At 42.9% G+C, this 27,811-nt stretch overlaps 1 protein-coding gene across 2 annotated transcripts in view; it reads left to right on the top strand.

Annotated features, from left to right (window-relative positions):
- Nucleotides 1-27,811, top strand: part of LOC110496098 (histone-lysine N-methyltransferase 2B) — a 67,351-nt gene that overhangs the window by 12,483 nt on the left and 27,057 nt on the right. Inside the window, exons 2-20 of one of the 2 annotated variants that reach the window (XM_021571792.3) lie at nucleotides 469-535; nucleotides 735-2,324; nucleotides 8,134-8,372; nucleotides 8,658-8,735; nucleotides 9,015-9,171; nucleotides 9,338-9,584; nucleotides 9,726-9,787; nucleotides 10,465-10,737; nucleotides 11,103-11,194; nucleotides 12,437-12,544; nucleotides 12,725-12,838; nucleotides 13,063-13,209; nucleotides 13,305-13,397; nucleotides 14,628-14,745; nucleotides 15,543-15,656; nucleotides 16,026-16,210; nucleotides 16,405-16,509; nucleotides 20,394-20,504; nucleotides 20,751-20,827. In XM_021571792.3, the coding sequence (XP_021427467.3) occupies nucleotides 469-535; nucleotides 735-2,324; nucleotides 8,134-8,372; nucleotides 8,658-8,735; nucleotides 9,015-9,171; nucleotides 9,338-9,584; nucleotides 9,726-9,787; nucleotides 10,465-10,737; nucleotides 11,103-11,194; nucleotides 12,437-12,544; nucleotides 12,725-12,838; nucleotides 13,063-13,209; nucleotides 13,305-13,397; nucleotides 14,628-14,745; nucleotides 15,543-15,656; nucleotides 16,026-16,210; nucleotides 16,405-16,509; nucleotides 20,394-20,504; nucleotides 20,751-20,827 (3,977 nt within the window). Of the gene's footprint in view, nucleotides 1-468; nucleotides 536-734; nucleotides 2,325-8,133; nucleotides 8,373-8,657; nucleotides 8,736-9,014; nucleotides 9,172-9,337; nucleotides 9,585-9,725; nucleotides 9,788-10,464; nucleotides 10,738-11,102; nucleotides 11,195-12,148; nucleotides 12,545-12,724; nucleotides 12,839-13,062; nucleotides 13,210-13,304; nucleotides 13,398-14,627; nucleotides 14,746-15,542; nucleotides 15,657-16,025; nucleotides 16,211-16,404; nucleotides 16,510-20,393; nucleotides 20,505-20,750; nucleotides 20,828-27,811 lie in introns of both variants that reach the window. The other variant, XM_021571791.3, reaches the window with a different exon arrangement.

The following is a 27,811-nucleotide window of genomic DNA, read 5'->3' as shown; positions in this document are numbered from 1 at the left end:
GGCAATGTGGAAAAATAGTATTCAGATCAGTATTTGTGAACATTGTACATTTCAGTGTACATTTCAGTGTACATTTCATGATGGTGTATGTTTTCTGTGGAAAGTAGAGTTTGATCAATGTTCACACTTTGCATTTGCAATAGCCTAGACCTAATTGAAATGGACACATTTGCAGTTATACCCCACTACATTTTGAAGCCTGATCTCTCAAATCAGTTCAGTGTGACGGTTTGTAACCAGATATCAGCTGGGTTGCTGCCCATGGATTCATCTGATCCCACCCCTTACCAACCCTGTGATGAGATCGAGGTGGCCTAAACATTTCATTATTAAGTCCTTCTGTAGTATACATGCAAAGTATTAAATTCGGCTTGTTATTATGTATTATATATTTTTTTGCTGAACACAGTGTGATGTGTGAACATTAAATTATGCATTATGTTCCTACCCTGGGTTTTTGTGTTTTAGGATGAGGATTTCCCTGGGTTTGGGACTGAATACCGGCCAACACTCTCAGCACACAATATCTCTGAAAGTAAGTAGGCTAATGATGAACAATAATGTGAGATATCAATTGTGCTCAGGAATTCTCACATTTCCTAGCAGAAATTTGCAGTAGCCTTCATGTTTGGGATTTATAGCTTTGGTAGCATACCTTATAATATGCATCAACTTATTGTCTGACATTGGTCTATTCGTATTAAGACACTTATGTTTCCCTGTCTTGTTTCTAGGCAGGCCTCTCCAATTATCATTGTTGAAGCCAGAAAATCCTCCCCCAGCTCCAGAACTTACAGCAAAGCTTGAGAAAAGTGGAGTGAAGGGCTCCAAAGAAGACCCTAAAGTTGGAGAGGGTCAGGAAGACGAAAACGCTGTGAAACCCAAAATAATTGCCAAACTGGCAGCCCAAAAAATGTCTCCCAGTTCTGGGATTAAATCTAGAGGAAAGCAGGCTACTGGAATAAAGGCCTCAAAAGGCAAGGGCAGTGCAAAATCAAATGGTTCCAACAGGAAAAGGGGAAGGAAGGTGGTGGAATCGTCTTCAACAGCCAGAAAGAGGAACAGGCAAGACCAAACAACAAAGGTGGGTAGGGGAGGCTCAGGGTCCAGCACAGCCCGACCCCAAACCAGCAGAGACAAGCAGGGAAAACTGGTGTGGACCCTGACAGTGGTCAAGGGCAAAGGGAAGGCCTCCAAGAGCAAAGAGGCCAGGGAGGTAACAGCAGACAAAACCGAACCAGACCAATCTGAGCCACAGATGTCTGGGAAGAGAAGAGGATCTCAGCAAGACCAAACAGGCCAAACTGGTGTGGACCCTGACATTGGGCAAGGGGAAGCACTGTCCCCTAAACCTGTGAATAAGCAGCAGCAGAGGAGGAGAGTGTCCAAGGGAACAGGGGAATCCCTTGAGGCTGGAGCTGAGATGGAGCAGAATCCAGCAATGTCCCTGAAAAGAAAGAAACCAGCACAGAATAAGCGCAAGTCCCTATTTGGCCACAGGAGGAAGCCCGGGAATGTGCAGAGGCTTAGTACGCCAGAGTCTGTTGTGAAACGCTTTCGTCGTAAGTTTGTCTTCTACACCTACGTGCCAGAGTACCTCCCAGACCCAGTGAAGCAGGAGGGAAAGGAGCAGCAGCCGCAGGGGGAGAGCACCAGGACAGAGGGCGAGCCTCTCCTGTCCCCTGGAGAGCTCGAGCAGGGAGCCAGCAGTAACTTCTCCTCGCCAGTGGTGAGCGCCAGATCTTCACGCGTCATCAAGGCACCCAAGAGGTTCCTCAATGACGAGATAATATCCTGGCACAGGGGCTCCCTGAAAAAGAATAGCCAAGGCAAGGTGAAGGTGAAGGAGGAGGATGCCATGAGCCTATCCTTTTATGATTCAGACAATGATGACATTGACCACTTGTCTCGAACCCCAGGCCAAAATGAGTTCAAACCTAAAGTTTCGGGCTCAACTGGTAAAAAAACACTTCAGACCAGCCTGTCCTCAACCCTGTCTGTGAAGGACTCAACGCTCAGCCCAGGCTCATCCCACCTCGAGGTCTACGAGAGACTCAAGAAGCTGACCCTCAGCCTGGCCCAGAAGAAGAAAGGCCTTAGTGCTGCTGAGGGTGAAACAGCAGAAGAAGAAGAAGCCCAGGAGGACCGGAGTTTGACCTCGCCGGTTAGGAAGAGAGGGAGGTCCAAGCTGAAAATGGAGGACCTCAACTCTCCTGGGGTTGTGAGGAAGCTGGCTGTGCAGGTCCGTAACGCTGCCGCTGAATCCCAAGCTGCATCATCTGTGACTATGGAGGAGGCAGCAAACGACACAGAACATTTCCAAGGTAAGGCATTTTGTGTGCTCAGTTACATACATTTGAAGTCGAAAGTTTACATACACTTAGGTTGGAGTCATTAAAACTCGTTTTTCAACCACTCCACAAATTTCTTGTTAACAAACTATAGTTTAGCTAAGTCGGTTAGGATATCTACTTTGTGCATGACACAAGTAATTTTTCCAACAATTGTTTACGGACAGATTATTTCACTAAGAATTCACTATCACCATTCCAGTGGGTCATACGTTTACATTCACTAAGTTGACTGCCTTTAAACAGCTTAGAAAATTCCAGAAAATGGTTTCATGGCTTTAGAAGCTTTTGATAGGCTAATTGACATAATTTGAGTCAATTGGAGGTGTATCTGTGGATGTATTTCAAGTCCTACCTTCAAACTCGGTGCCTCTTTGCTTGACATCATGGGAACATCAAAAGGAATCAGTCAAGTCCTCAGAAACAAAGATAATTGTAGACTTCCACAAGTCTGGTTAATCCTTGGGAGCAATTTCCAAACACCTGAAGGTACCACGTTCATATGTACAAACAATAGTACGCAAGTATAAAGACCATGGGACCACACAGCCTCCATACCGCTCAGGAAGGAGACACGTTCTGTCCCCTAGAGATGAACATACTTTAGTGTGAAAAGTGCAAATCAAATCACAGAACAACAGCAAAGGACCTTGTGAAGATGCTAGAGGAGACAGGTACAAAAGTATCTATATCCATAGTAAAACAAGTCATATATCGACATAACCTGAAGGGCCCAAAACTGCTTAAGCCTGAACTGCTCCAAAACCGCTTAAAAAAAAAAAAGCCAGACTAAAAAAGCCAGACTACAGTTTGCAACTGCACATGGGGACAAAGATTGTACTTTTTGGAGAAATGTCCTCTGTTTGGCCATAATGACCATCGTTATGTTTGGAGGAAAAAGGGGGAGGCTTGCAAGCCGAAGAACACCGTCCCAACCATGAAGCATGGTGGTGGCAGCATCATGTTGTGGGGGTGCTTTGCTGCAGGAGGGACTGGTGCACTTGACAAAATAGATGGCATCATAAGGAAGGACAATTATGTGGATAAATTGAAGCAATGTCTCAAGACATCAGTCAGGAAGTTAAAGCTTGGTCGCAAATTGTCCATTTGGAAGACCAATGACCCCAAGCATACTTCCAAAGGCTTAAGGACAACAAAGTCAAGGTATTGGAGTGGTCATCACAAAGCCCTGACCTCAATCCCATAGATCATTTGTGGGCAGAACTGAAAAAGCGTGTGCTAGCAAGGAGGCCTACCAACCTGACTCCGTTACACCGGCTCTGTCAGGAGGAATGGGACAAAATTCACCCAACTTATTGTGGGAAGCTCGTGGAAGGCTACCGTAAATGTTTGACCCAAGTCAAACAATTTTAAAGGCAATCTTACCAAATACTAATTGAGTGTATGTAAACTTCTGACCCACTGGGAATGTGATGAAGGAAATAAAAGCTGAAATAAATAATCCTCTCTACTATTATTCTGACAGTTCACATTCTTAAAATAAAGTGGTGATCCTAACTGACCTAAGACAGGGAATTTTTACAAGGATTAAATATCAAAAATTGTGAAACTGAGTTTAAATGTATTTGGCTAAAGTTTATGTAAACTTCTGACTTCAACTGTGTGTGTGTAATATTTTGCTTAATGGATATTTAGGAACTATCTGTTTCTTTATTCCAGAAAATGATTTGGGCTTTTGTGATAAAAGTATTATTCTTCGATGTTTTAATGCATTTAGGAAACCACATTTTACCATAGGATTGAGAAGTATAGCTTGCCAGAAGGCTCTGGTTAAAAGTAGTGCACTATCTTCCTGTTTCCTGCTTACAAGCAAAAACTAAAGCAGGAAGTACCAGTGACTCGCTTAATACGGAAGTGGTCAGATGCGCGGGTGCTGCGCTACAGGACTGTTTTTCTGTAACAGACTGGAATATGTTCTGGGATTCATCCAATGGCATTGAGGAGTAAACCAACTCAGTCACCGGCTTCATCAATAAGTGCATTGACAACGTACGTAAATTTCCTAACCAGGAGCCATGGATTACAGGCAACATCCGCACCAAGCTAAAGGCTAGAGCTGCCAATTTCAAGGAGCGGGACACTAATCTGCACGCTTATAAGAAATCCCGCTAGGCCCTCAGACGAACCATCAAACAGGCAAAGCGTCAATACAGGACTAAGACTGAATCTGACTACACAACTCGTCGTATGTGGCAGGGCTTGAAAAATATTACAGATTACAAAGTGAAAACCCAGCCACAAGCTGCCCAGTGACGCGAGTCTACCAGATGAGATAAATGCGTTTTATGCTGCTTCTAGGAAAGCAACACTGAAGCATGCTTGAGAACACCAGCTGTTCAGGATGACTGTGTGATCACGCTCTCCGTAGCTGATGTGAGCAAGACCTTTTAAACAGGTCAAAATTCACAAAGCTGCGGGACCATACGGATTACCAGGATGTGTACTCAAAGCATGGGCGGACCAACGGACAAGTGTCTTCACTGACGTTTTCAACCTCTCTCTGACCGAGTCTGTTATACCTACAGGTTTCAAACAGACCAACAAAGTCCCTGTGTCCGAGAAAGCGAAGGTAACCTACCTAAATTATTACCGCCCCGTAGCACTCAAACACTTCATGGCTACTGACGTGAAAGGCTGGTCGTGGCTCACATCAACAACATCATGCCGGAAACCCAAGACCCACTCCAATTCGCATACCAACCCAAGAGATCCATAGATGACGCAATCTCTATTGCACTCCACACTGCCCTTTCCCCCCTGGACAAAAAGGACACCTATGTCAATCAATCACATCTTTTTTATAAAGCCCTTTTTACATCAGCTGATGTCACAAAGTGCTGTACAGAAACCCAGCCTAAAACCCCCAACAGCAAGCAAAAACTCACTAGAACGGTCAGAACCTAGGAAGAAACCTAGAGAGGAACCAGGCTCTGAGGGGTGGCCAGTCCTTTTCTGGCTGTGCCGGGTGGAGATTATAACGGAACATGGCCAAGATGTTCAAATGTTCATAGATGACCAGCAGGATCAAATAATAATCATCACAGTGGTTGTCGAGGGTGCAGCAGGTCAGTACCTCAGGAGTAAATGTCAGTTGGCTTTTCATAGCCAAGCATTCAGAGTATCTCTACTTCTCCTGCTGTCTCTAGAGAGTTGAAAACAGCAGGTCTGGGACAAGGTAGCACGTCCGGTGAACAGGTCAGGGTTCTGTAGCCGCACCTATGTGAGAATGCTGTTCATTGACTACAGCTCAGCGTTCAACACCATTGTCCACACAGAGCTCATCACTAAGCTAAGGACCCTGGGACTGAACACCTCCCTCTGCAACTGGATCCCGGACTTCCTGATGGGCCGCCCCCAGGTGGTAAGGTTAGGTAACAACACATCTGCCTCGCTGATCTTCAACACTGGGGCCCCTCAGAAGTGTGTTCTTAGTCCCCTCCTGTACTCCCTGTTCACCCACGACTTACGTGGCCAACAGTGGTAGGCCTGATCACCGACAACGATTAGACAGCCTATAGGGAGGAGACCTGGCAGTGTGGTGCCAGGACAACAACCTCTCCCTCAATGTGAGCAAGACAAATTAGCTGATTGTGGACTATAGGAAAAAGAGGGCCGAACAGGCCCCCATTAACATTGGCTGAAGTGGAGCGGGTCGAGAGTTTCAAGTTCCTTGGTGTCCAAATCACCAACAAACTATCATGGTCAAAACACACCAAGACAGTTGTGACGAGGGTACGGCAGCATCTTTTCTCCCTCGGGAGGCTGAAAAGATTTGACATGGGTCCCCTGATCCTCAAAAAGTTCTACAGCTGCACCATCAAGAGCATCCTGACGGGTTGTATCACTGCCTCGTATGGGAACTGCTCGGCATCTGACCATAAGGCACTACAGAGGGTAGTGCGTACTGCTCAGTACATCACTGCCGCCAAGCTTCCTCACATCCAAGACCTATATATATATCTCATCATAGGTACACTTCAACTATGACAGACAAAATGAGAAAAAAAAATCCAGAAAATCACATTGTAGGATTGTTAATGAATTTATTTGCAACTTATGGTGGAAAATAAGTATTTGGTCAATAACAAAAGTTTATCTCAATACTTTGTTATATACCCTTTGTTGGCAATGACAGAGGTCAAACGTTGCTGGTATTTTGGCCCATTCCTCCATGCAGATCTCCTCTTGAGCAGTGATGTTTTGGGGCTGTTACTGGGCAACACGGACTTTCAACTCCCTCCAAAGATTTTTTTATGGGGTTGAGATCTGGACACTGGCTAGGCCACTCCAGGACCTTGAAATGCTTCTTACGAAGCCACTCCTTTGTTGCCCGGGCGGTGTGTTTGGGATCATTGTCATGCTGAAAGACCCAGCCACGTTTCATCTTCAATGCCCTTGCTGATTGAAGGAGGTTTTCACTCAAAATCTCACGATACATGGCCCCATTCATTCTTTCCTTTACACGGATCAGTCGTCCTTGTCCCTTTGCAGAAAAACAGCCCCAAAGCATGATGTTTCCACCCCCATGCTTCACAGTAGGTATGGTGTTCTTTGGATGCAACTCAGCATTCTTTGTCCTCCAAACACGACTAGTTGAGTTTTTACCAAAAAGTTATATTTTGGTTTCATCTGACCATATGACATTCTCCCAATTTTCTTCTGGATCATCCAAATGCTCTCTAGCAAACTTCAGACGGGCCTGGACATGTACTGGCTTAAGCAGGGGGACACGTCTGGCACTGCAAGATTTGAGTCCCTGGCGGCGTAGTGTGTTACTGATGGTAGGCTTTGTTACTTTGGTCCCAGCTCTCTGCAGGTCATTCACTAGGTCCCCCCGTGTGGTTCTGGGATTTTTGCTCACCGTTCTTGTGATCATTTTGACCCCACGGGGTGAGATCTTGCGTGGAGCCCCAGATCGAGGGAGATTATCAGTGGTCTTGTATGTCTTCCATTTCCTAATAATTGCTCCCACAGTTGATTTCTTCAAACCAAGCTGCTTACCTATTGCAGATTCAGTCTTCCCAGCCTGGTGCAGGTCTACAATTTTGTTTCTGGTGTCCTTTGACAGCTCTTTGGTCTTGGCCATAGTGGAGTTTGGAGTGTGACTGTTTGAGGTTGTGGACAGGTGTCTTTTATACTGATAACAAGTTCAAACAAATGCCATTAATGCAGGTAACGAGTGGAGGACAAAGGAGCCTCTTAAAGACGAAGTTACAGGTCTGTGAGAGCCAGAAATCTTGCTTGTTTGTAGGTGACCAAATACTTATTTTCCACCATCATTTTCATTAAAAATCCTACAATGTGATTTTCTGGATTTTTTTTCTCATTTTGTCTGTCATAGTTGAAGTGTACCTATGATGAAAATTACAGGCCTCATCTTTTTAAGTGGGAGAACTTGCACAATTGGTGGCTGACTAAATACTTTTTTGCCCCACTGTATATATTAAGAGGTGTCAGAAGAAGGCCTCCCAAAAAGTACCTTGACTCACTTGTACCCCTGCACATTGACTCGCTGCCGTATATTGCCTTATTATTGTTATATAATTTTCTTGTAACTTTTTTATTTATTTCTTAAATATTTTCTTAGCTCTATTTCTTCAACTTCATTGTTGGTTAAGGGCTTGTAAGTAAGCATTTCACGGTAAGGTAACCTGTTGTATTTGGCGCATGTGACAAATACAATTTGACATACAGGCTGTCTCAAGTTTGACACAGTCAGCCTTTTGTAAGTTAGTGACAGTTGACTGATTCTTCTCCCCAGGGGCAGAGTCCGCTCCTGAAGGAGTTTACAAAGGAGTGAGCCAGCCTAATGGGGGTGATGATGGGGTGGTGGTGGAACAGGGGGGCACCAGCCATCGTATCAACCTCACCGGCACCAACAAGAGGATGTTCCATCTGCTGAAGAGGGCCAAAGTTCAGCTCATTAAGATCGACCAGCTGAAGAGAGCCAAGCTGCAGCTGGTGAAGATTGACCAGCAAAGGCCGATGAAGTCATCACAGGTCAGAATCGGTGACCTTGATTGACCCTGTCTGCATCCCAAATGGCGCACACTTCCCTATGGTGTGCCCTAGGGGGTTTGGTTAAAAGTAGTGCACAACATAGGGAATAGGGTTCCATTTTGGACGCTACCATTGATTTACCCTGAATTAGCAGGGCTGTTGGTAACAGTTGAATGTCGGCTTACAGTGTATGAATTTGGCATAGATTTGTTGGATTAAAACCAATTTAAATTATTAGGCGGTTTCATTAATAAAATTTCACTTTTATACCCTTGTTTCTTTCAGCTCCTGTCTGGATCTGTAAAACTCAGTCCCAGAGATTTAAGAGTTGGAGGGGGGAGGAGGATAGGAGGCTCTGCTCAGGTGAGCCCCTGTTTCCTGACCCTGGCTATGTTTGTGTTTTTGTCTTTGTCTGTGTCCATCTCTTTTCTTTCCTCTCTGTTTTTAGATGTTGTGGTTTAACATTTCTGTATTGTTGATGTTTGTAGTACAGTGTTTTGTTAGTGGCCTGTCTAGGGTTTCTCTTGAAAATGCTTAGGCCATTTGTGCGGTGGCTGCAATTTGGTGTCTGTCTTTAGAGTGGAGTTTCATTGTAATAGTTTAATTTATGACCGTGTTCCCCACATAATCCTGTTCCCATAGGACCAGCTCCTTGGTGGTCCACGCATCAAGCATGTCTGTCGGGCAGCAGCGGTGGCGTTGGGGCAACCCCGTGCCATGGTGCCTGACGATATCCCCAGGCTTAGCGCTCTGCCCCTCCATGAGAGAGAGGGCATCACCACCTCACCAGCTGTAGAAGGTAACCTTTATGTTTATGAAGCACACTGCTAAGAACTGTAGTTACCACTTGTTTTCTTTTTCTGGTGTTTAGCTTTCTGTCGATTTCAGGTATTGACCTTAGCTCAGTCACCTATGTTAACAAATCATTTTTTCATCTCGCTCTCTCATGCTCTCTTTGTTTTTAGACATTGCTGATGACCCCTCTGATCAGGAAATCGAGCACACTCAGGAGCACAAGAGGACAAGACAGAAGCACAAGTACAGCAAGCAGCGCAAGTTAAAGCGGAACTATAACGAGGTTGGTCCTGGGGGTCGTGCCACCCGCTGTGGGTCCTGCCAGGGCTGCCTCCATGAGGGCGACTGCGGCACCTGCTTCAACTGCCTGGACAAGCCCAAGTTTGGAGGGCCAAACACCAGACGCCAGTGCTGTGTGTAAGTGCTCCTACTTTTCATCCACTATTATTAATCTACTCATGGACAAACACACACTGTATTTTTTCTTGGTTGTTTTGTGTACAAATTGAACATGATACCCATTTTAAAATGATAATAAATATTTCCCTGTGCCACCAGGTTAAAGCGATGTGTTCGGATTGAGGCGAGGAAAGTAAAGCGTGGCATGAAGGCATTCACAGGTTTGTTGGAGTTATGTTTAATACATCTGTATTTATATAATTTTACATTTGAGTCATTTAGCAGACTCTTGTCCAGGGCATCTTACAATTGGTGCATTTATCTTAAGATAGAGGGGTGAGACGACAACATCACAATCGTATCAAGTACATTTTTCATCAACGTATTTATCAGCAAAGTCAGTGTTAGTAGGACAAGCCAATTGCCTTTTTTCGGGATGCAGGCTCTTTAAAAAAAATGTAATGTACTCTTCAAAGAGGCAGGATGATTTCGGGAGATTGGCAGGGACACCGCTGTCCTGACTTTAAGGGGAAGCGTGTTCCACCATTGGGGTGCTAGGAAAGAGAAGAGCTTTGACTGGGCTGAGCGGGAGCTGCCCTGCTATAGGTGGAGGAACGTAGTGCATGGGTTGGGATGTAGGGTTTGAGCATAGCCTGAAGGTAAGGAGGGCCAGTTCCCATGGCTGCTCCATTGGCAAGCACCAGGGTCTTGAAGACAGCAACTGGAAGCCAGTGGATCAATTACTAATGACTACAAGCCACTTGTGTGTTTTTGCTGTTATTACCAATTACATTGACACCTTTAACTGAAAACTACACCAACACGGTGGTCTGCCTCATGGCCCAAAAATTCAACCAATGATTTCAGTGTTACCATTGGGCTTCAATTTGTTGTGCAGTCCTTTCAAGGCGGCGACGCAGGTCATCAGCCAATGTGTTTAAGTCCAATGATGACGAGGGGTCGGTGTCCTGGGAGGAGGGAGAGGCAGAGGAGGGGTTGGACCCAGCAACCCCTGGAGACTGCCTGAGCCTTTCCACCAGAAAGCAGCCAAGGCGGAACGTGACACCTCGCTCCTACAGCAGCCTGCTGAAGTCCGACTCGGACGAGGACATGGGCGGAGAAGCAGCAGTCAAGAGTCCTGTAAAGAATCCTGTCGCCCCAAGCAACCAAGGTAATGCCGTACACAGGGATAGGAGCCTTAGTGTATGATGAAAATATAGGTCAATGCATATTTGTGCCTCACCTTTTGAGTTGCACCACAACACGATCCATTGAACTCCATCTTTGAAATTGAGTGATTTGACAGATAGTTGAAGGATTTATAGCCATTAGCCAGGCAGATCAGAAGAAATGGGGTGGATGTTAGGGACCATAGTGATTTGAGATTGAGGATGACTGTGTTTTGAGGATAGACTTGCAGGTCAGAAATGCCAAAATACCATTGAGTGGTTTCAGGGTATTGGTTTGAGTAGAGAGTTTGTTATGTTTTAAAACCCATTTGCTCCCTGACTGATGCTGCTCCCTCTGATCTCCTAGCTCCAGAGGAGGGCCCAGTGCCCAGTGAAGTTGTAAGGCACCGCAGACCTGGGCCACCCAAAGGACTGCTGGGCCGACGCAGAGTCGACAAGGTAATTACCCGTAGAACTGTCTCTGCCTGACATTACTCACTCACATTTAAATGAGTGAGTAGATTAACTGATTAACTGATCAGTCTCTCACACTCTAACTTCGTCCTCTGTGTGCAGGAGTGAGCAGCTCCAATAACCACTTCCATCAAAATGCACTGTTTATTTTCTAGTGTGGTCCCCTTCTTTTTGGTGCTGAAGCTTTAAATGTCTGATGTTGGGAAAAGCTTTCACATTAATCGCCGACGCATGCATTATACCTTCATTCAAAAACCTCTGGATCCTCTGCAATCTTGCTTAATTTTTTCTGGAATTTAATCATCTGGAATCCAAAGATGCCGTGACTCAATGTTTCTTTTGACAGGCATGATCTCGCTCACTCTCACCCACTCACAGTTTACTGTGGGTAATGGGTCCTCTTTCTGGTTTGACTAGGCATGCTTTAACAATGATTAACTTATCTAACCCTCTCTTACCTCCTCTCACAGTTAACTACTGTGGTAATGGGTCCTCTTTCTTTCTTTCTGGTTTGACTAGGCATGCTTTAACAATGATTAGCTTATCTAACCCTCTACCTCCTCACAGTTAACTACTGTGGTAATGGGTCCTCTTTCTTTCTTTCTGGTTTGACTAGGCATGTTTTAACAATGATTTGCTTATCTAACCCTTTTACCTCCTCTCACAGTTAACTACTGTGGTAATGGGTCCTCTTTCTTTCTTTGTTTCTGCTTTGACTAGGCATGCTTTAACAATGATTAGCTTATCTAACCCTCTCTTACCTCCTCTCCTTCACTTCTCCTAGCTAGACTTTTCTCTCAAAGCCAAAGGTAGTTTTGGTGGCACTCCTCTTTCCTCTACCTTGCTGACGCTACCCGCCACCTAGCATGTGACCGTGGTCGTGCTGTAACGCTGGTCCCCCCTCTTTTGCTTAAGCATTCCCCCCCTTCACATGCACAGGGGAGCAACTCAGAGGAGCACCATCCAGGGCTGCTGGTCACAGAGAGCCACATAACAAGGAGCCCCAGCGAGCCGTGCCCACCCAGGATCCCACCGTTGCGGTTACAGTGGCGACTGCAGGTGCAGCTGCAACGGTTGCCCCAATGTGTGGTGCAGTCGGTCATGCAGGAGGAGGAGGAGGAGCCAGAGGAGAAGGAGTCTTCACAGGAAGAGGAGGAGACTATTGTTAAAGAGGCTGTGCTGCAACATAATCCCAGAATTGATCCCCACTATGTCCTTCGTTCCCAGAATGCTGCAGAACACACACCAACTAACATCCTCGCCACGCTAATCAACGGACTCCCCCAAAAGGGCCACTTGAAGACCGGGACGCACAGGATCCGCGTAGACTTTAAGGTGAGGGTCTCTCTCATTCAGATTATTTTATTGGTTTGAAATACCATTTGTAAATATTGCCAAAGCAGTATAGTGGTATAGCATTTCATTAAATAGAGTACTTGCTCTCTATCTCCCTCCCATACAAACATTCATTAAGTCACACCATTATTGTGTTTCTTTCTCTCGTCTTTCTCCCAGGAGGACTGTGCCGTCCAGAACGTGTGGTTGATGGGCGGTCTGAGTATCCTCACCTCCATCCCAGTCACCCCTCATCCTGTCTGCCTGCTCTGTGCCAGCAAAGGACACCATGAGGTAACTGTGGAAATGCATTTACAGAATATTCTGTCCTGGTGTTTGCCATATTATCATTAGAATAATTAAATTTCATTGTAGATAAGTATTACTGTTTTGAGGAAAACTAGGAGGCTGCGTAGGCTTAATGAAGAGCTACCCTGGGTTATCTGGAAAACAGTAGGTTTTGTGCAATATGTGTTCTCCTGATGCTGACTGCCTTCTGCCTTACCACCTCCCCTCAGATGATCTACTGCCAGGTGTGCTGCGAGCCCTTCCACAGCTTCTGCCTCTGGCCTGAAGAGCGACCCCAGGAGGAGAACAAAGAGAACTGGTGCTGCCGCCGCTGCAAGTTCTGCCATGTGTGCGGCCGCAAGCACAAGAACAACAAGGTGTGCATTTCAGCAGGATCCTCAAAAGTGAATTGAGATTTGGTAGTGTTTTCACCCCAACTTTCACATTTTAAATGTACTGTTTCTTCCTTTAGCCTGTGTTGCAGTGCAGGAGGTGTCAGAACTGCTACCACCCCTCATGTCTGGGACCCACCTACCCAAAGCCCATCAACTGTAACATGCCCTGGGTAAGTACCAGGAATGTATTATTTATATTTCTGTTTAACTTTTTCTTCTCTCTAATCCCCATTCCGATTTACGACCATGTTTTTAACCTCTCCATGGTGTGTGTGACGCTACCGTCCCACCTGGCCAACATCCAGTGAAATTGCAGAGCGCCAAATTCAAAACAGAAATACTCATAAAAATTCATAAAACATACAAGTGTTATACATCGGTTTAAAGATTAACTTCTTCTTAATCCAACCACAGTGTCAGATTTCAAAAAGGCCTTACGCCGAAAGCATACCATGCGATTATCTGAGAACAGCGCCCAGCAGACAAATCATTACAAACAGTTACCAGCCAAGTAGAGGAGTTACACAAGTCAGAAATAGTGATAAAATTAATCACATACCTTTGATCTTCATATGGTTGCACTCACAGGACTCCCATTTACTCAAATGTTTGTTTTGTTTGATAACGTGCCTCTTTATATCCAAAAACCTATTTTTGTTTGCATTTTGTTCAGTAATCCACAGGCTCAAAGGCAGTCACAACAGACAGACGAAAAATCTGAAAAGTATCAGTAAAGTTCGTAGAAAAGTGTCAAACGATATTTAGAATCAATCCTCAGGTTGTTTTTAGTCATAATAATCAATGACATTTCAACCGGACAAAAGCTTCGTCAATATAAAAGGAAAACAAGAAAGGCGTGCTCTCGGTTGCGCGCATGAAAAACCTCTGGGACAGTGAATGGTCCACTCATTCTGACTGGTCCCTCATTTTTCAGAATACAAGCCTGAAACAATTTCTAAAGACTGTTGACATCTAGTGGAAGGCATAAGAAGTGCAATTTGAGTCCTAAGTCAATGGATACTGTAATGGCATTCAATAGAAAACTACAAAAATAAATCCACCCAGGAAGTGAGATTTTTTTCTCAAGTTTTTGCCTGCTGTATCAGTTCTGTTATACTCACAGATATTATTTGAACAGTTTTGGAAACTTTAGAGTTTTCTATCCAAATATGCCAATTATATGCATATCCTAGCTTCTGGGCTAGGATTTCTTTGGAATGAAGTACCTTGCTCAAGGGCACAACAATGGTGGATATGCTAGTAATGATCTGAAACCAGCAACCCTCAGTTCTTAGCCAATTCAGTTCCCACTTTTCTTCGCCCTACCCTGGACTTGAACCAGCGACCTTCCGGATACTTGTCCATCTCTCTAACCTTTGGGCTACCTGCCCCCGTCCCAGGTGTGTATGACGTGTATCCGGTGTAAGAGCTGTGGAGTGACCCCAGGGAAGACCTGGGACATGGCCTGGAACCACGAGCAGGACCTCTGTCCCGACTGCAGCACCCTCCACCTCAAAGGTAGGACCTCAGCGAAACATTACAATCTGTGTATTACTAGTAAGACGTGATGTGGTATTAACCAGAATATTACAGATGAGACAAAAATGTTCACCTGGCCCTTTAATGTTACCATGGTAATGTGACTTGTTCGTACCTGGTGAGATTGAGTCTGGCTAGTAGAATCGCTGCCTTCTCTTCCCAAGCAGTTGAAACTCAAACATTGAAAAACAACCTAGCTTGTGAAAAAAACATTGTACATTTCCAAGAAACACTTCATTAGACTTTCATTTCAAGTAAATTAGAACAACTTTTATGCCAGGCAACAGCGTTTCTAAAAATGAATCTTTCACTCAGCTCTTCACGTGCGCACAGCCCCCCAGCCAGGCGGGGTTGCAGCACCAGGTGGTATAGGTTATATAGGATTCGTAGTCCTTTGACTGTGTGCGATAATTTTACCAGCTATGGAAAAAATATAGAATAATCACCTAGCAGCATTTATTTTACTATAAATGTGATCATACTGGACTATTTTTATTTACAAATGTGTCCTGAAATGCTTGCGCTGTTGAGCCCTGACCAGCCGCCAACATGGCTGGTGATATAGACATCTTACCTGCCAATGACAAAATCGACCCGCAAGCTGGTGGGTGTTAATTTCATGCCCTGACGGTATAGACAAACTCCAGGAACAGTCCAAGAAGACCGGGATGAGAGCAGTTGTATAGCTGGACTGATACTTTGTCAGGACCTTCTGGTCATGTATTTGTATAATTTAACCATTGATTACTGTAGTACATCTGATTTTGTTTTACAAGGGAACTTCTGCACTATCTGCTCCAAGTGTTACGAGGAGAACGACCACAACAGCCAGATGATGGAGTGCTCCAGGTGTAGCCACTGGGTACATTCTAAATGTGAAGGACTCTCTGGTGAGTGGGACTAATATTTCTGCCTCAGGACTGTCTTTATCAAGGGGATGTACAGCAGGGGTGGCCAACACTCATCTTAGAGGGTTTCTGGTTGGTATGCAGTCTTTTGCTTCAGCCCTACACACACACACCTGATCCAGCTGTCACACACACTTGACCCAGAATCAGGTGTTTTAGAGATAAGGGCTGCAACAAAATCCTGCAAGAGGGTAGCTCTCCAGGCAAAGGGGTGACCACTGCTGTTAACAGGATGTAGGGGAAGATGCCACCTTAATCAAAATATAGGCCCTAACTTGAGGGATCAGAACAACTCTCTCACTATAAATCCATTCCATGACATTGAAATTCTTCCTCTCTTCTGTCTGTCAGATGACCTATATGAGATAATGTCCAGCCTGTCAGAGAGCGTAGTGTACTCCTGTACACCCTGCAGCCAATCACAGCCCAGCTCCTGGAAGGGTGAGCTGAAGGACAGGCTGAGGGCGGGGCTAGAGAAGGTGCTGGCCAACCTCCTTTCTGACTCCTCTGCCCAGCACCTGATCACCTGCAGGGAGGTACGGACTGCCTCCATCATAGTAGAGACATCAAGTAGTCACGAGTCAGACTTAATCTCTCACTTTCGCAACATGGTTTTGCTCTGTATCCAAAAACAACTAAAATGTTTAGACTGTCTTATCTATTGTATATCCCTCAACACGGACCCTCTGACAGCAGTCTACATGTACTATGCTGTTTCTTCCCCCTGTAGTGTGAGGAATCCACAGAACCAGATGCTTTCAGGGACAAACACCAGCCCATCTGCGACCTACATGCCGTGGGTCAAAAATTTGAAGGGCACCAGTACACTTCACTGGTGAGATACCTCAGTCCTTTTTAAACTTTTGAATTATGCCACATGAAAACTATTTAGAGGTGGTCTATTTTGCTCTCAGGGCATCAATATTCTACTGTGAATCATGTATGTCTTTTCAGACCACATTCTGGTCACTTTCTACAGTCAGAGCCTTCAGAAAGTTTTCACACTCCTTTACTTTTTCCACATTTTGTTGTTAGCCCGAATTTACCATTTATTAAATAGAGCTTTTGTGTCACTAATCTACACACAAATCCACATAATGTCAAAGTGGAATTTTGTTTGTAGAAAACTCTAGAAATGATTAAAGAATTAAAAGCTGAAATGTTTTGAGTCAATAAGTATTGACTTTGTTATTGCAAGCCTAAATAAGTTCAGGAGTAAAAATGTGCTTAACAAATCACATAAGTTGCATGGACTCATTCCGTGTTCAATAATAGTGGTTAACATGATTTTACCCCACACACATCTGTAAGGTCTCTCAATCGAGTAGTGAATTTAAAGCACAGATTCAACCACAAAGACCGAGGTGTTATGTTTTAAATTAACCGAGTAAAAACTCACGGACGATTGTTAAAGCTCAAACCAAATGTATTCCCCCAAAGGGTCAGACAGCTGATCAGACAAAGACATGTTTTCACCAGCACAAGTGTGTAAATATACCCCAATTTGGGTGCCGTCTCCTCCTTCCCTCTAAACATTACTTTATTGCTAGGCAGGAAGTTAAGTGATGCGGGCAGTAAACTGTTCCTTCTCCCTTAATCTGACCTGACCTCAGCCCCCATTCCTCACTAATCCATGTCTCTCCATCCTTATCAGTGACTGACTGAAACCATGTGATTACCTTTCCTTTTTTTTCAGTACATTCCAAGCTTAATTGCCTCCACCATATACATTCCTTCTACAGATAACCATTCATTTCTGGTGTAGAAACCACACTATGGCACTCTTCATTTCCATAGGATACGTGATGATAAACAATATTTCAAGTTTAGGAGTCAGAACGCGTCAGTTGTTAGAAATTTTAAAAAGCAGACGCTGAATTTCAAATAAAATGCCATTTGTCACATGCCCCGAATACAACCAGTGTAGACCTTACTGTGAAATGTTTACTTATGAGCCCTTAATCAACAATACAGAGTAATAAAAAAAAAACGAAAGGAGAAATGCTACCAATAAAATAACAAGGTACCGAGTTAATGTTCCGGAGTACGATTTAGTCGAGGTACTTGAGATAATATGTACATGTAGGCAGGGGTGAAGTAACTATGCATATATAATAGAGTAGCAGCAGCATGTTTGAAGGAATGTTTGTGCATCCGCTTCATCTGAACACTTCCATATTGAGCGCGTCACTGGTACTCTTGGAAGCAGGAATCAGGAGGTTCGACTTGCTGGTAGAAATTAGGTAAAGGGGATTTCAGTATTAAAGTCTGGCACGAGGAGCACTGCCTCTGGATGAGCATTTTCTTATTTGTTTATGACCCTATACAGCTCGTTGAGTGTGGCCTTGGTGCCAGCATCGGTTTGTGGTGGTACATGATGGGGATTTGGGCATGGTCCGGGGAAGAGCAGTTTATCGTTCACGTCCGACTCATTAAATAAAAAATCATCATCCTGTTTGAGGTGAGAAATCGCTGTTCTGATGTCCAGAAGCTCTTTTCGGTCATAGGAAACGATGGTGGAAACATTATTATTCCTAACTCGGTTACCAGAGAGGAAGGAAACTGCTCAAGGATTTTGCCATGAGGCCAATGGTGACTTTAAAACAAAGTTTAATGGCTGTGATAGAACTGAGGATGGATCACCAACACTGTAGTTACTTCACAATAATAACAAAATAAAGTAATATTTTATGTATAGAATGCATAAAATAAAATAGAATACAAATATCTCAAAACATGCATCCTGTTTGCAACAACGCACTAAAGTAATACTGCAAAAAAGATTGCATAGAAATGTACTTTTTTTTCCTGAATACAAAGCGTTTTGTTTGGGGCAAATCCAACAACACATCACTGAGTACTACTCTTCATATTTTCAAGCATGGTGGTGGCTGCATCATGTTATGGGCTTGTCATCGGTGTTGGACTAGAGTTTTTTTCTTCTTCAGGATAAAAATAAACTGAGTACAGCTAGAAGCGCAGGTAAAATCCTAGAAAACCTGGTTCATAAAACACAAGGCCAAATCTACTCTGAAGTTGCTTTACTTTGAATGTTCATGCGTGGCCTAGTTAGTTTTGACTTAAATCTGCTTTAAAATCTATGGCAAGACTTAAATGGATGTATAGTGGTGATCAGCAATCAACTTTTTAAAATAATAATGGTCAAGTATTGTACAATCCAGGTGTGCAAAGCTCTTAGAGACTTACCCAAAAAGACATCGCTGTAATCGCTGCCAAAGGTGCTCTACAAAGTATTGACTTGGGTGTGAATACTTATGTAAATTGGATATTTGTGTATTTCCTTTTCAATGAATTTTTTAAACATTTATATAAACGTTTTTACTTGGTATTGTGGGTGAAAATAATTATATATTTAAGCCATTTTGAGTTTTAACAACTATGTGGAATAAGTCACATTGTTTTTATAGTCTGAAGGCACTGTCTACATTTTGGTCATTTAGCAGATGCTCTTATAGCTCATATAGACACTCTAATAGTACAGTAAATTGAATCCTGTGTGTTGTGATAATTGCGTTGTTTGCTCTATAACCTGTTAATTAATATGCCTTGCGACTGTGATATATAGGCTTAAAGGCCGAGACAATAAGACAGTGGCAGAATCACACCTTTTTGTTTTAGCACAAAACCGTATAGCAACCTCTGTCCACAAAGCATATTGCATGTACAGTAGCAGACAGCATGGTCAAGCAAGTTACTATTTCCGAGATTTTCGGACCACTAAGCAACTATTGATTTAGAACCGTGGAGAGTTACCGCAAGTCACAAAGAAAACAGGAGCTGCCTCCACTATTCCAGCACCATTTCCACTTCAACATCATCAAATCACCTCGGCTTAGTCTAATACACTGACAGCTAAAAGATAGCAAAAATATTTAGTCAATCAGCATAAGCTGTGGCTGTCGATGGTTCTGATTTGTGTGTGTGCACGTTCATGCAAGTAGAAAAACAGGACTCTCTACTTGTAGAGAAATTGCCATCCTCCTCTCCTTCATGTTGAAGAAACGGTCTAACTCTGTCATACAGTACACACCTTTTTACATTTTTTTGTTGTCCTAGGCTATCTGGCCAAAATGCTTACTCGCTTGCCTAACTTCCATTAATGGGCAACGTTAGCTCGTTAACATTACCCTTCTACATCTAGCTACATATTGAACTTCCAGCGTCTCAGGCCAGAGACACAACAATAAATGAGTTAATGGTTGGATTAGAATTGCCGTTATAGTCATTGGCTAGTACGGAGAATTAAGTAAAACCACACACAAACCACACCACATTTTAGCTAAGTGACGTATGCTCTCAATGGAATTTGATAGGATGCCTATCATTTAAATTGTTTTATTATTTGTCATCTCCTAAACTTGACACCGTTTTTCCTTTTCTTTTGCACCCCAGTATCTCTACCTGCACATCATCATCTGCACATCTATCACTCCAGTGTTAATGCTAAATTGTAATTATTTCACCTCTATGGCCTATTTATTGCCTTACCTCCCTAATCTTACTACATTTGCACACACTGTACATAGACTTTTTCTATTGTGTTATTGACTGTACATTTGTGTTTGTAATTCTGTGTTTTTGTCGCGCTGCTTTGCTTTATCTTGGCCAGGTCGCAGTTGTAAATGAGAACTTGTTCTCAACTGGTTAAATAAAGGTGAAATAAAAAAAATCTATTTCCTGCTTTTGTCAACCAATCAGAAATCATTCCATGAGGATGTTGTCATGGTGATGAGGAAGTGGTTGAAGGAGGAGGAGTCTCTCCCTGAGGGCCTGAGTCCCACCTGTTTGGCCAGGTCTCACTACCTGAAGGTTAGTAGAAAGACCTTTCCTCCATTAATGCTATAGACATTATTAGGGGCCATACTTGGCTAAATCATTATTGTTTGCCTATGTACTCAGACTAGTATTAAAAAAATAGATTTTCTGTTTTATTAATTTCCTCAATTAATAAAACTGCATAAAATAACTCTGAAAGTCTCTCTAGTGGAACGTTTGCTTATTGACTCCCCTTAATGATGTACAGAGATCACTCACTGAGTATATCTGTCCTTTCAGTTGCTGGAGGAGACTTTCAGTTGGTTTCATAGCCAAGATCAGAAAATGTGGGACCCACTCTCCAAAGATTTCCCAAGGTAAATGGATACGCTATGTGTAGACAGTATGACTGTGTATGTTATACATTTTGACCGACTTTCTCACATTTCCACCAAGAAGATAAGAGAATCTCTATGACAAGAAATTATTTTTCCTACAGATAAAGCAAGCATATAATACTTGTTTTTAAAAAGCTAGCAAAGGATACTACTTTAACCCCCTAGAGTGGATGTCCGCACACCCATGGAAGTCTTATTAGCATAATATCCACATGGCCGATTAATTTGGACCAATTTCAAGTTTTCATAGCAATTGGTAATCGTCATTTTTGGACGCCGATTATGACCGATTACATTGCAATCCACGAGGAGGCAGCAAGGAGCCAAGGTAAGGTGCTAGCTAGCATTAAACTTATCTTATAAAAAAAAACAATCAATGTTAACATTATCACTAGTTAACTACACATGATTGATGATATTACTAGTTTAACTAGCTTGCCCTACGTTGCATATAGTCAATGCGGTGCCTGTTAATTTATCATCAATCACAGCCTACTTACTCCAAACGGGTGATAATTCAACAAAAGCGCATTCTAGAAAAAAGCATAATCGTTGCACCAATGTACCTAACCATGAACAGCAATGCCTTTCTTAAAATCAATATACAGAAGTATATTTTTTTAAACCTGCATATTTAAATTCATGTTAAGCAGGCAATATTAACCAGGTTAAATTGTGTCACTTCTCTTGCGTTCAGTGCAAGCAGAGTCAGGATATATGCAGCAGTTTGGGCCTCCTGGCTCATTGCGAACTGTTTGAAGATAATTTCTTCCTTACAAAGACCGTAATTAATTTGCCAGAATTTTACATGATTATGACACAACATTGAAGGTTGTTTAATGTTACAGCAATATTTAGACTTAGAGTTGCCACTCGTTCAATAAAATACGTAACGGTTCCGGATTTCACTGAAAGAATAATCGTTTCCGGATTTGACCATATTAATGAACTAAGGCTTGTATTTCTGTGTGTTTATTTTATTATAATTAAGTATATGATTTGATATTTGATAGAGCAGTCTGACTGAGCGCTGGTAGGCAGCAGCAGGCTCGTAAGCATTCATTCAAACGGCACTTTCCTGCGTTTGCCAGCAGCTCTTCGCAATGCTTGAAGCACAGCGCTGTTCATGACTTCAAGCCTATCAACTCGTGAGATTAGGCTGGCAATACTAAATTACCTATAAGAACATCCAATAGTCAAAGGTATATGAAATACAAATGGTATAGAGAGAAATAGTCCTATAATAACTAAAACCTAAAACTTCTTAACTGGGAATATTGAAGACTCATGCTAAAAGGAACCACCAGCTTTCATACAGTGCCTTGCGAAAGTATTCGGCCCCCTTGAACTTTGCGACCTTTTGCCACATTTCAGGCTTCAAACATAAAGATATATAACTGTATTTTTTTGTGAAGAATCAACAAGTGGGACACAATCATGAAGTGGAACGACATTTATTGGATATTTCAAACTTTTTTAACAAATCAAAAACTGAAAAATTGGGCGTGCAAAATTATTCAGTCCCCTTAAGTTAATACTTTGTAGCGCCACCTTTTGCTGCAATTACAGCTGTAAGTCGCTTGGGGTATGTCTCTGTCAGTTTTGCACATCGAGAGACTGACATTTTTTCCTATTCCTCCTTGCAAAACAGCTCGAGCTCAGTGAGGTTGGATGGAGAGCATTTGTGAACAGCAGTTTTCAGTTCTTTCCACAGATTCTCGATTGGATTCAGGCATGGACTTTGACATGGCCATTCTAACACCTGGATATGTTTATTTTTGAACCATTCCATTGTAGATTTTGCTTTATGTTTTGGATCATTGTCTTGTTGGAAGACAAATCTCCGTCCCAGTCTCAGGTCTTTTGCAGACTCCATCAGGTTTTCTTCCAGAATGGTCCTGTATTTGGCTCCATCCATCTTCCCATCAATTTTAACCATCTTCCCTGTCCCTGCTGAAGAAAAGCAGGCCCAAACCATGATGCTGCCACCACCATGTTTGACAGTGGGGATGGTGTGTTCAGGGTGATGAGCTGTGTTGCTTTTACGCCAAACATAACGTTTTGCATTGTTGCCAAAAAGTTCAATTTTGGTTTCATCTGACCAGAGCACCTTCTTCCACATGTTTGGTGTGTCTCCCAGGTGGCTTGTGGCAAACTTTAAACGACACTTTTTATGGATATCTTTAAGATATCCATAAAGAGATATCTTCTTGCCACTCTTCCATAAAGGCCAGATTTGTGCAGTATACGACTGATTGTTGTCCTATGGACAGAGTCTCCCACCTCAGCTGTAGATCTCTGCAGTTCATCCAGAGTGATCATTGGCCTCTTGGCTGCATCTCTGATCAGTCTTCTCCTTGTATGAGCTGAAAGTTTAGAGGGACGGCCAGGTCTTGGTAGATTTGCAGTGGTCTGATACTCCTTCCATTTCAATATTATCGCTTGCGCAGTGCTCCTTGGGATGTTTAAAGCTTGGGAAATCTTTTTGTATCCAAATCCGGCTTTAAACTACTTCACAACAGTATCTCGGACCTGCCTGGTGTGTTCCTTGTTCTTCATGATGCTCTCTGCGCTTTTAACGGACCTCTGAGACTATCACAGGGCAGGTGCATTTATACAGAGACTTGATTACACACAGGTGGATTGTATTTATCATCATTAGTCATTTAGGTCAACATTGGATCATTCAGAGATCCTCACTGAACTTCTGGAGAGAGTTTGCTGCACTGAAAGTAAAGGGGCTGAATAATTTTGCACGTCCAATTTTTCAGTTTTTGATTTGTTAAAAAAGTTTGAAACATCCAATAAATGTCGTTCCATTTCATGATTGTGTCCCACTTGTTGTTGATTCTTCACAAAAAAATACAGTTTTATATCTTTATGTTTGAAGCTTGAAATGTGGCAAAAGGTCGCAAAGTTCAAGGGGGCCGAATACTTTCGCAAAGCACTGTATACAGTTGTAGTCGGAAGTTTACATACACTTAGGTTGGAGTCATTAAAACTCGTTTTTCAACCACTCCACAAATTTCTTGTTATCAAACTATAGTTTTTCCAAGTCGGTTAGGACATCTACTTTGTGCAATTTTCCCAACAATTGTTTACAGATTATTTCACTTATAATTCACTGTATCACCATTCCAGTGGGTCATACGTTTACATTCACTAAGTTGACTGCCTTTAAACAGCTTGGAAAATTCCAGAAAATATCGTCATGGCTTTAGAAGCTTCTGATAGGCTAATTGACATCAATTGAGTCAATTGGAGGTGTACCTGTGGATGTATTTCAAGGCCTACCTTCAACATCAGTGCCTTTTTGCTTGTCATCATGGGAAAATCAAAAGAAATCAGCCAAGAACTCAGGAAAAAAAGTGGTAGACCTCCACATGTCTGGTTCATACTTGGGAGCGATTTCCAAACTCCTGAAGGTACCACGTTCATCTGTAGAAACAATAGTATGCAATTATAAACACGATGGGACCACGCAGCCGTCATACCGCTCAGGAAGGAGACGCGTTCTGTCTCCTAGAGAAATGTACTTTGGTGCGAAAAGTGCAAATCAATTCCAGAACAACAGCAAAGGACCCTGTGAAGATGCTAGTGGAAACGGGTACAAAAGTATCTATATCCACAGTAAAATGAGTCAACATATCAACATAACCTGAAAGGCCGCTCAGCAAGGAGAAAGTCACTGCTCCAAAACTGTCATAAAAAAGCCAAAATACAGTTTGCAATTACACATGGGGACAAAGATTGTACTTTTTGGAGAAATGTCCTCTGGTCTGATGAAACAAAAATAAAACTGTTTGGCCATAATGACCACCGTTATGTTTGGAGGAAAAAGGGGGAGGCTTGCAAGCTGAAGAACACCATCCCAACCGTGAAGCACGGTGGGGACAGCATCATGTTGTGGGGATGCTTTGCTGCAGGAGGGACTGGTGCACCTCACAAAATAGATGTCATCATGAGGAGGAAAATTATGTGGATATATTGAAGCAACATCTCAAGACATTAGTCAGGAAGTTAAAGCTTGGTCGCAAATGGGTCTTCCAAATGGTCAATGACCCCAAGCATACTTCCAAAGTTGAGGCAAAATTGCTTAAGGACAACAAAGTCAAGGTATTGGAGTGGCTATCACAAAGCCCTGACATCAATCCTATAGAAAATCTGTGGGCAGAACTGAAAAGGTGTGTGCGAGTCAGGAGGCCTACAAACTTGACTCAGTTACACCAGCTCTGTCAGGAGGAATAGGCCAAAATTCACCCAACTTATTGTGGGAAGCTTTTGGAAGGCTACCGTAAACGTTTGACCCAAGTGAAACAATTTAACCTGTAGTGACACCCCGTCCCGCGAATGGGACCATTGTCATCATCTGACACTAATTAGCATAACGCAACGGACATAAATCTTCCTAGAAAATATTCCTATTCATGATAATCACAAGTGAAATATATTGGAACACAGCTTAGCCTTTTGTTAATCACCCTGTCATCTCAGATTTTCAAAATATGCTTTACAGCCAACGCTAGACAAGCATTTGTGTAAGTTTATCATAGCCTAGCATAGCATTATGCCTTGCTAGCAGCAGGCAACCTTGTCACGGAAATCAGAAAAGCAATCAAATTAAATCGTTTACCTTTGATGAACTTCGGATGTTTTCACTCACGAGACTCCCAGGTAGACAGCCAAAGTTCGTTTTTTCCCAAAATATTATTTTTGTAGGCGAAATGGCTCCGTTTGTTCTTCACGTTTGGTTGAGAAATCGCCCGGAAATTGCGGTCACCACAACGCCGAAAAATATTCAAAATTTGCTCCATAATATCAACAGAAACATGGCAAACGTTGTTTAGAATCCATCCTCAAGGTGTTTTTCTAATATCTATTCGATAATATATCCGTCGGGACAATTCGTTTTTCACCAAGACCGATTGGAGTAATGGCTACCTCTGTATTTTTCTCAAGAATCTCTCTCGGAGCCACCATGTGACCACTTACGCAATGTGGCCGCCTACGGCTATTCTTCAACAGAAATGCGTAAAACTACGTCACAATGCTGTAGACACCTTGCGGAATACGTAGGAAGTGTAAGTTCGTTGATGGTACATTCACAGCTGAATAGGCAGTCATTGGAACGCAGCGCTTTCAAAACCTGGGGCACTTCCGGATTGGATTTTTCTCAGGCGTTTACCTGCAACATCAGTTCTGTTATACTCACAAACAATGTCTTTACAGTTTTGGAAACGTTAGTGTTTTCTATCCAAAGCTGTCAATTATATGCATATTCTAGCATCTTTTCCTGACAAAATATCCCATTTAAAACGGGAACGTTTTTTTCCCCCAAAAATGAAAATACTGCCCCCTAACACCAAGAGGTTATAGGCAATGCTACCAAATACTAATTGAGTGTATGTAAACTTCTGACTCACTGGGAATGTGATGAAAGAAATAAAAGCTGAAATAAATAATTCTCTCTACTATTATTCTGACACTTCAGTCTTAAAATACGGTGGTGATCCTAAATGACCCAAGACAGAACATTTTTACTATGATTAAATGTCAGGAATTGTGAAACTGAGTTTAAATGTATTTGGCTGAGGTGTATGTAAACTTCCGACTTCAACTGTGTATATGCATAAGTGTGTGTGTGTGTGTGTATAACACTGTTTACTGCCAAAAATAAGGGGTTAAGTACATGTAATAAAAAATAAATAATTGTTTTCTGATCTTTCTTATACTCTATCACTCAGATATACGGTGCAGTCAAAGTATTCAGGCCTCTTCACTTTTTCCACATTTTGTTACGTTGCAACCTTATTCTAAATGTATATTTGAATTGAGACTCAAAATTGAGCTCAGGTGCATCCTGTTAACATTGTGCATCCTTGAGATGTTTCTACAACTTGTAGTCGAGCTGTGGTAAATTAAATTGATTGGACATGATTTAGAAAGGCACACATCTGTCTATATAAGGTCCCATAATTGACGGTGCATTTCAGAGCAAAAACCAAACCATGAGGTTGAAGGAATTGTCCGTAGAGCTCCGAGACAGGATTGTGTCGAGGCACAGATCTGGGGAAGGGTAACAAAAAAATGTATGCAGCACTGAAGGTCCCTAAGAACACTGGCCTCCATCATTCTTAAATGGAATAAGTTTGGATCCACCAAGACTTTTCCTGGAGCTGGCTGCAGTGCCAAACTGAGCAATCGGTGGAGAAGGGCGTTGGTCATGAAGGTTACCAAGAAGCTGATGGTCACTCTGACAATCCTTCCGGAGTTCCTCTGTGGAGATGGTTGTGCTTCTGGAAGGTGCTCCCATCTCTGCAACACTCCACTGTGGTAGAGTGGCCAGACAGAAGCCGCCACAAATTTAAAGGCACATGACAGACCGCTTGGAGTTTGCCAAAATGCACCTAATGGACTCTTAGATTCTCTGGTCTGGTGTAAACAAGATTGAACTCTTTGGCCTGAATGCCAAGGGTCATGTCTGGATGAAACCAGGCAAACCTGGCAGCATCCCTACTGTGAAGCATGGTGGTGGCAGAATCATGCTGTGGGGATGTTTAGTAGCAAGGACTAGGAGACTAGTCAGGATCGAGGGAAAGATGAACTGAGCAAAGGACAGAGATCCTTGATGAAAACCTGCCCCAGAGCGCTCAGTACTTCAGACTGGGGTGAAGTTTCACCTTCCAGCAGGACAACGTCCCTAAGCACACAACCAAGACAACGCAGGAGTGGCTTTGTGACTCTGAAGTCTCTAAATGTCCTAGAGTTGCCCAGCCAGAGCCTGGACTTGAATCAGATCAAACATCTCCGGAGAGACCTGAAAATAGCTGTGCAGCGATGCTTCCCATCCAACCTGACAGCGCTTGAGAGGATCTGCAGAGAAGAATGGGAGAAACGTCCCAAATACTGGTGTGCCAAGCTTGTAGCATCATACCCAAGACTCTAGGCTGTCATCACTGCCAA

This window comes from Oncorhynchus mykiss, chromosome 18, assembly GCF_057628025.1.
Source record: "Oncorhynchus mykiss isolate SJ-2025 chromosome 18, ASM5762802v1, whole genome shotgun sequence".
NCBI lineage: Eukaryota > Metazoa > Chordata > Actinopteri > Salmoniformes > Salmonidae > Oncorhynchus > Oncorhynchus mykiss.
This window is presented reverse-complemented; position numbering and strand designations above follow the sequence as displayed.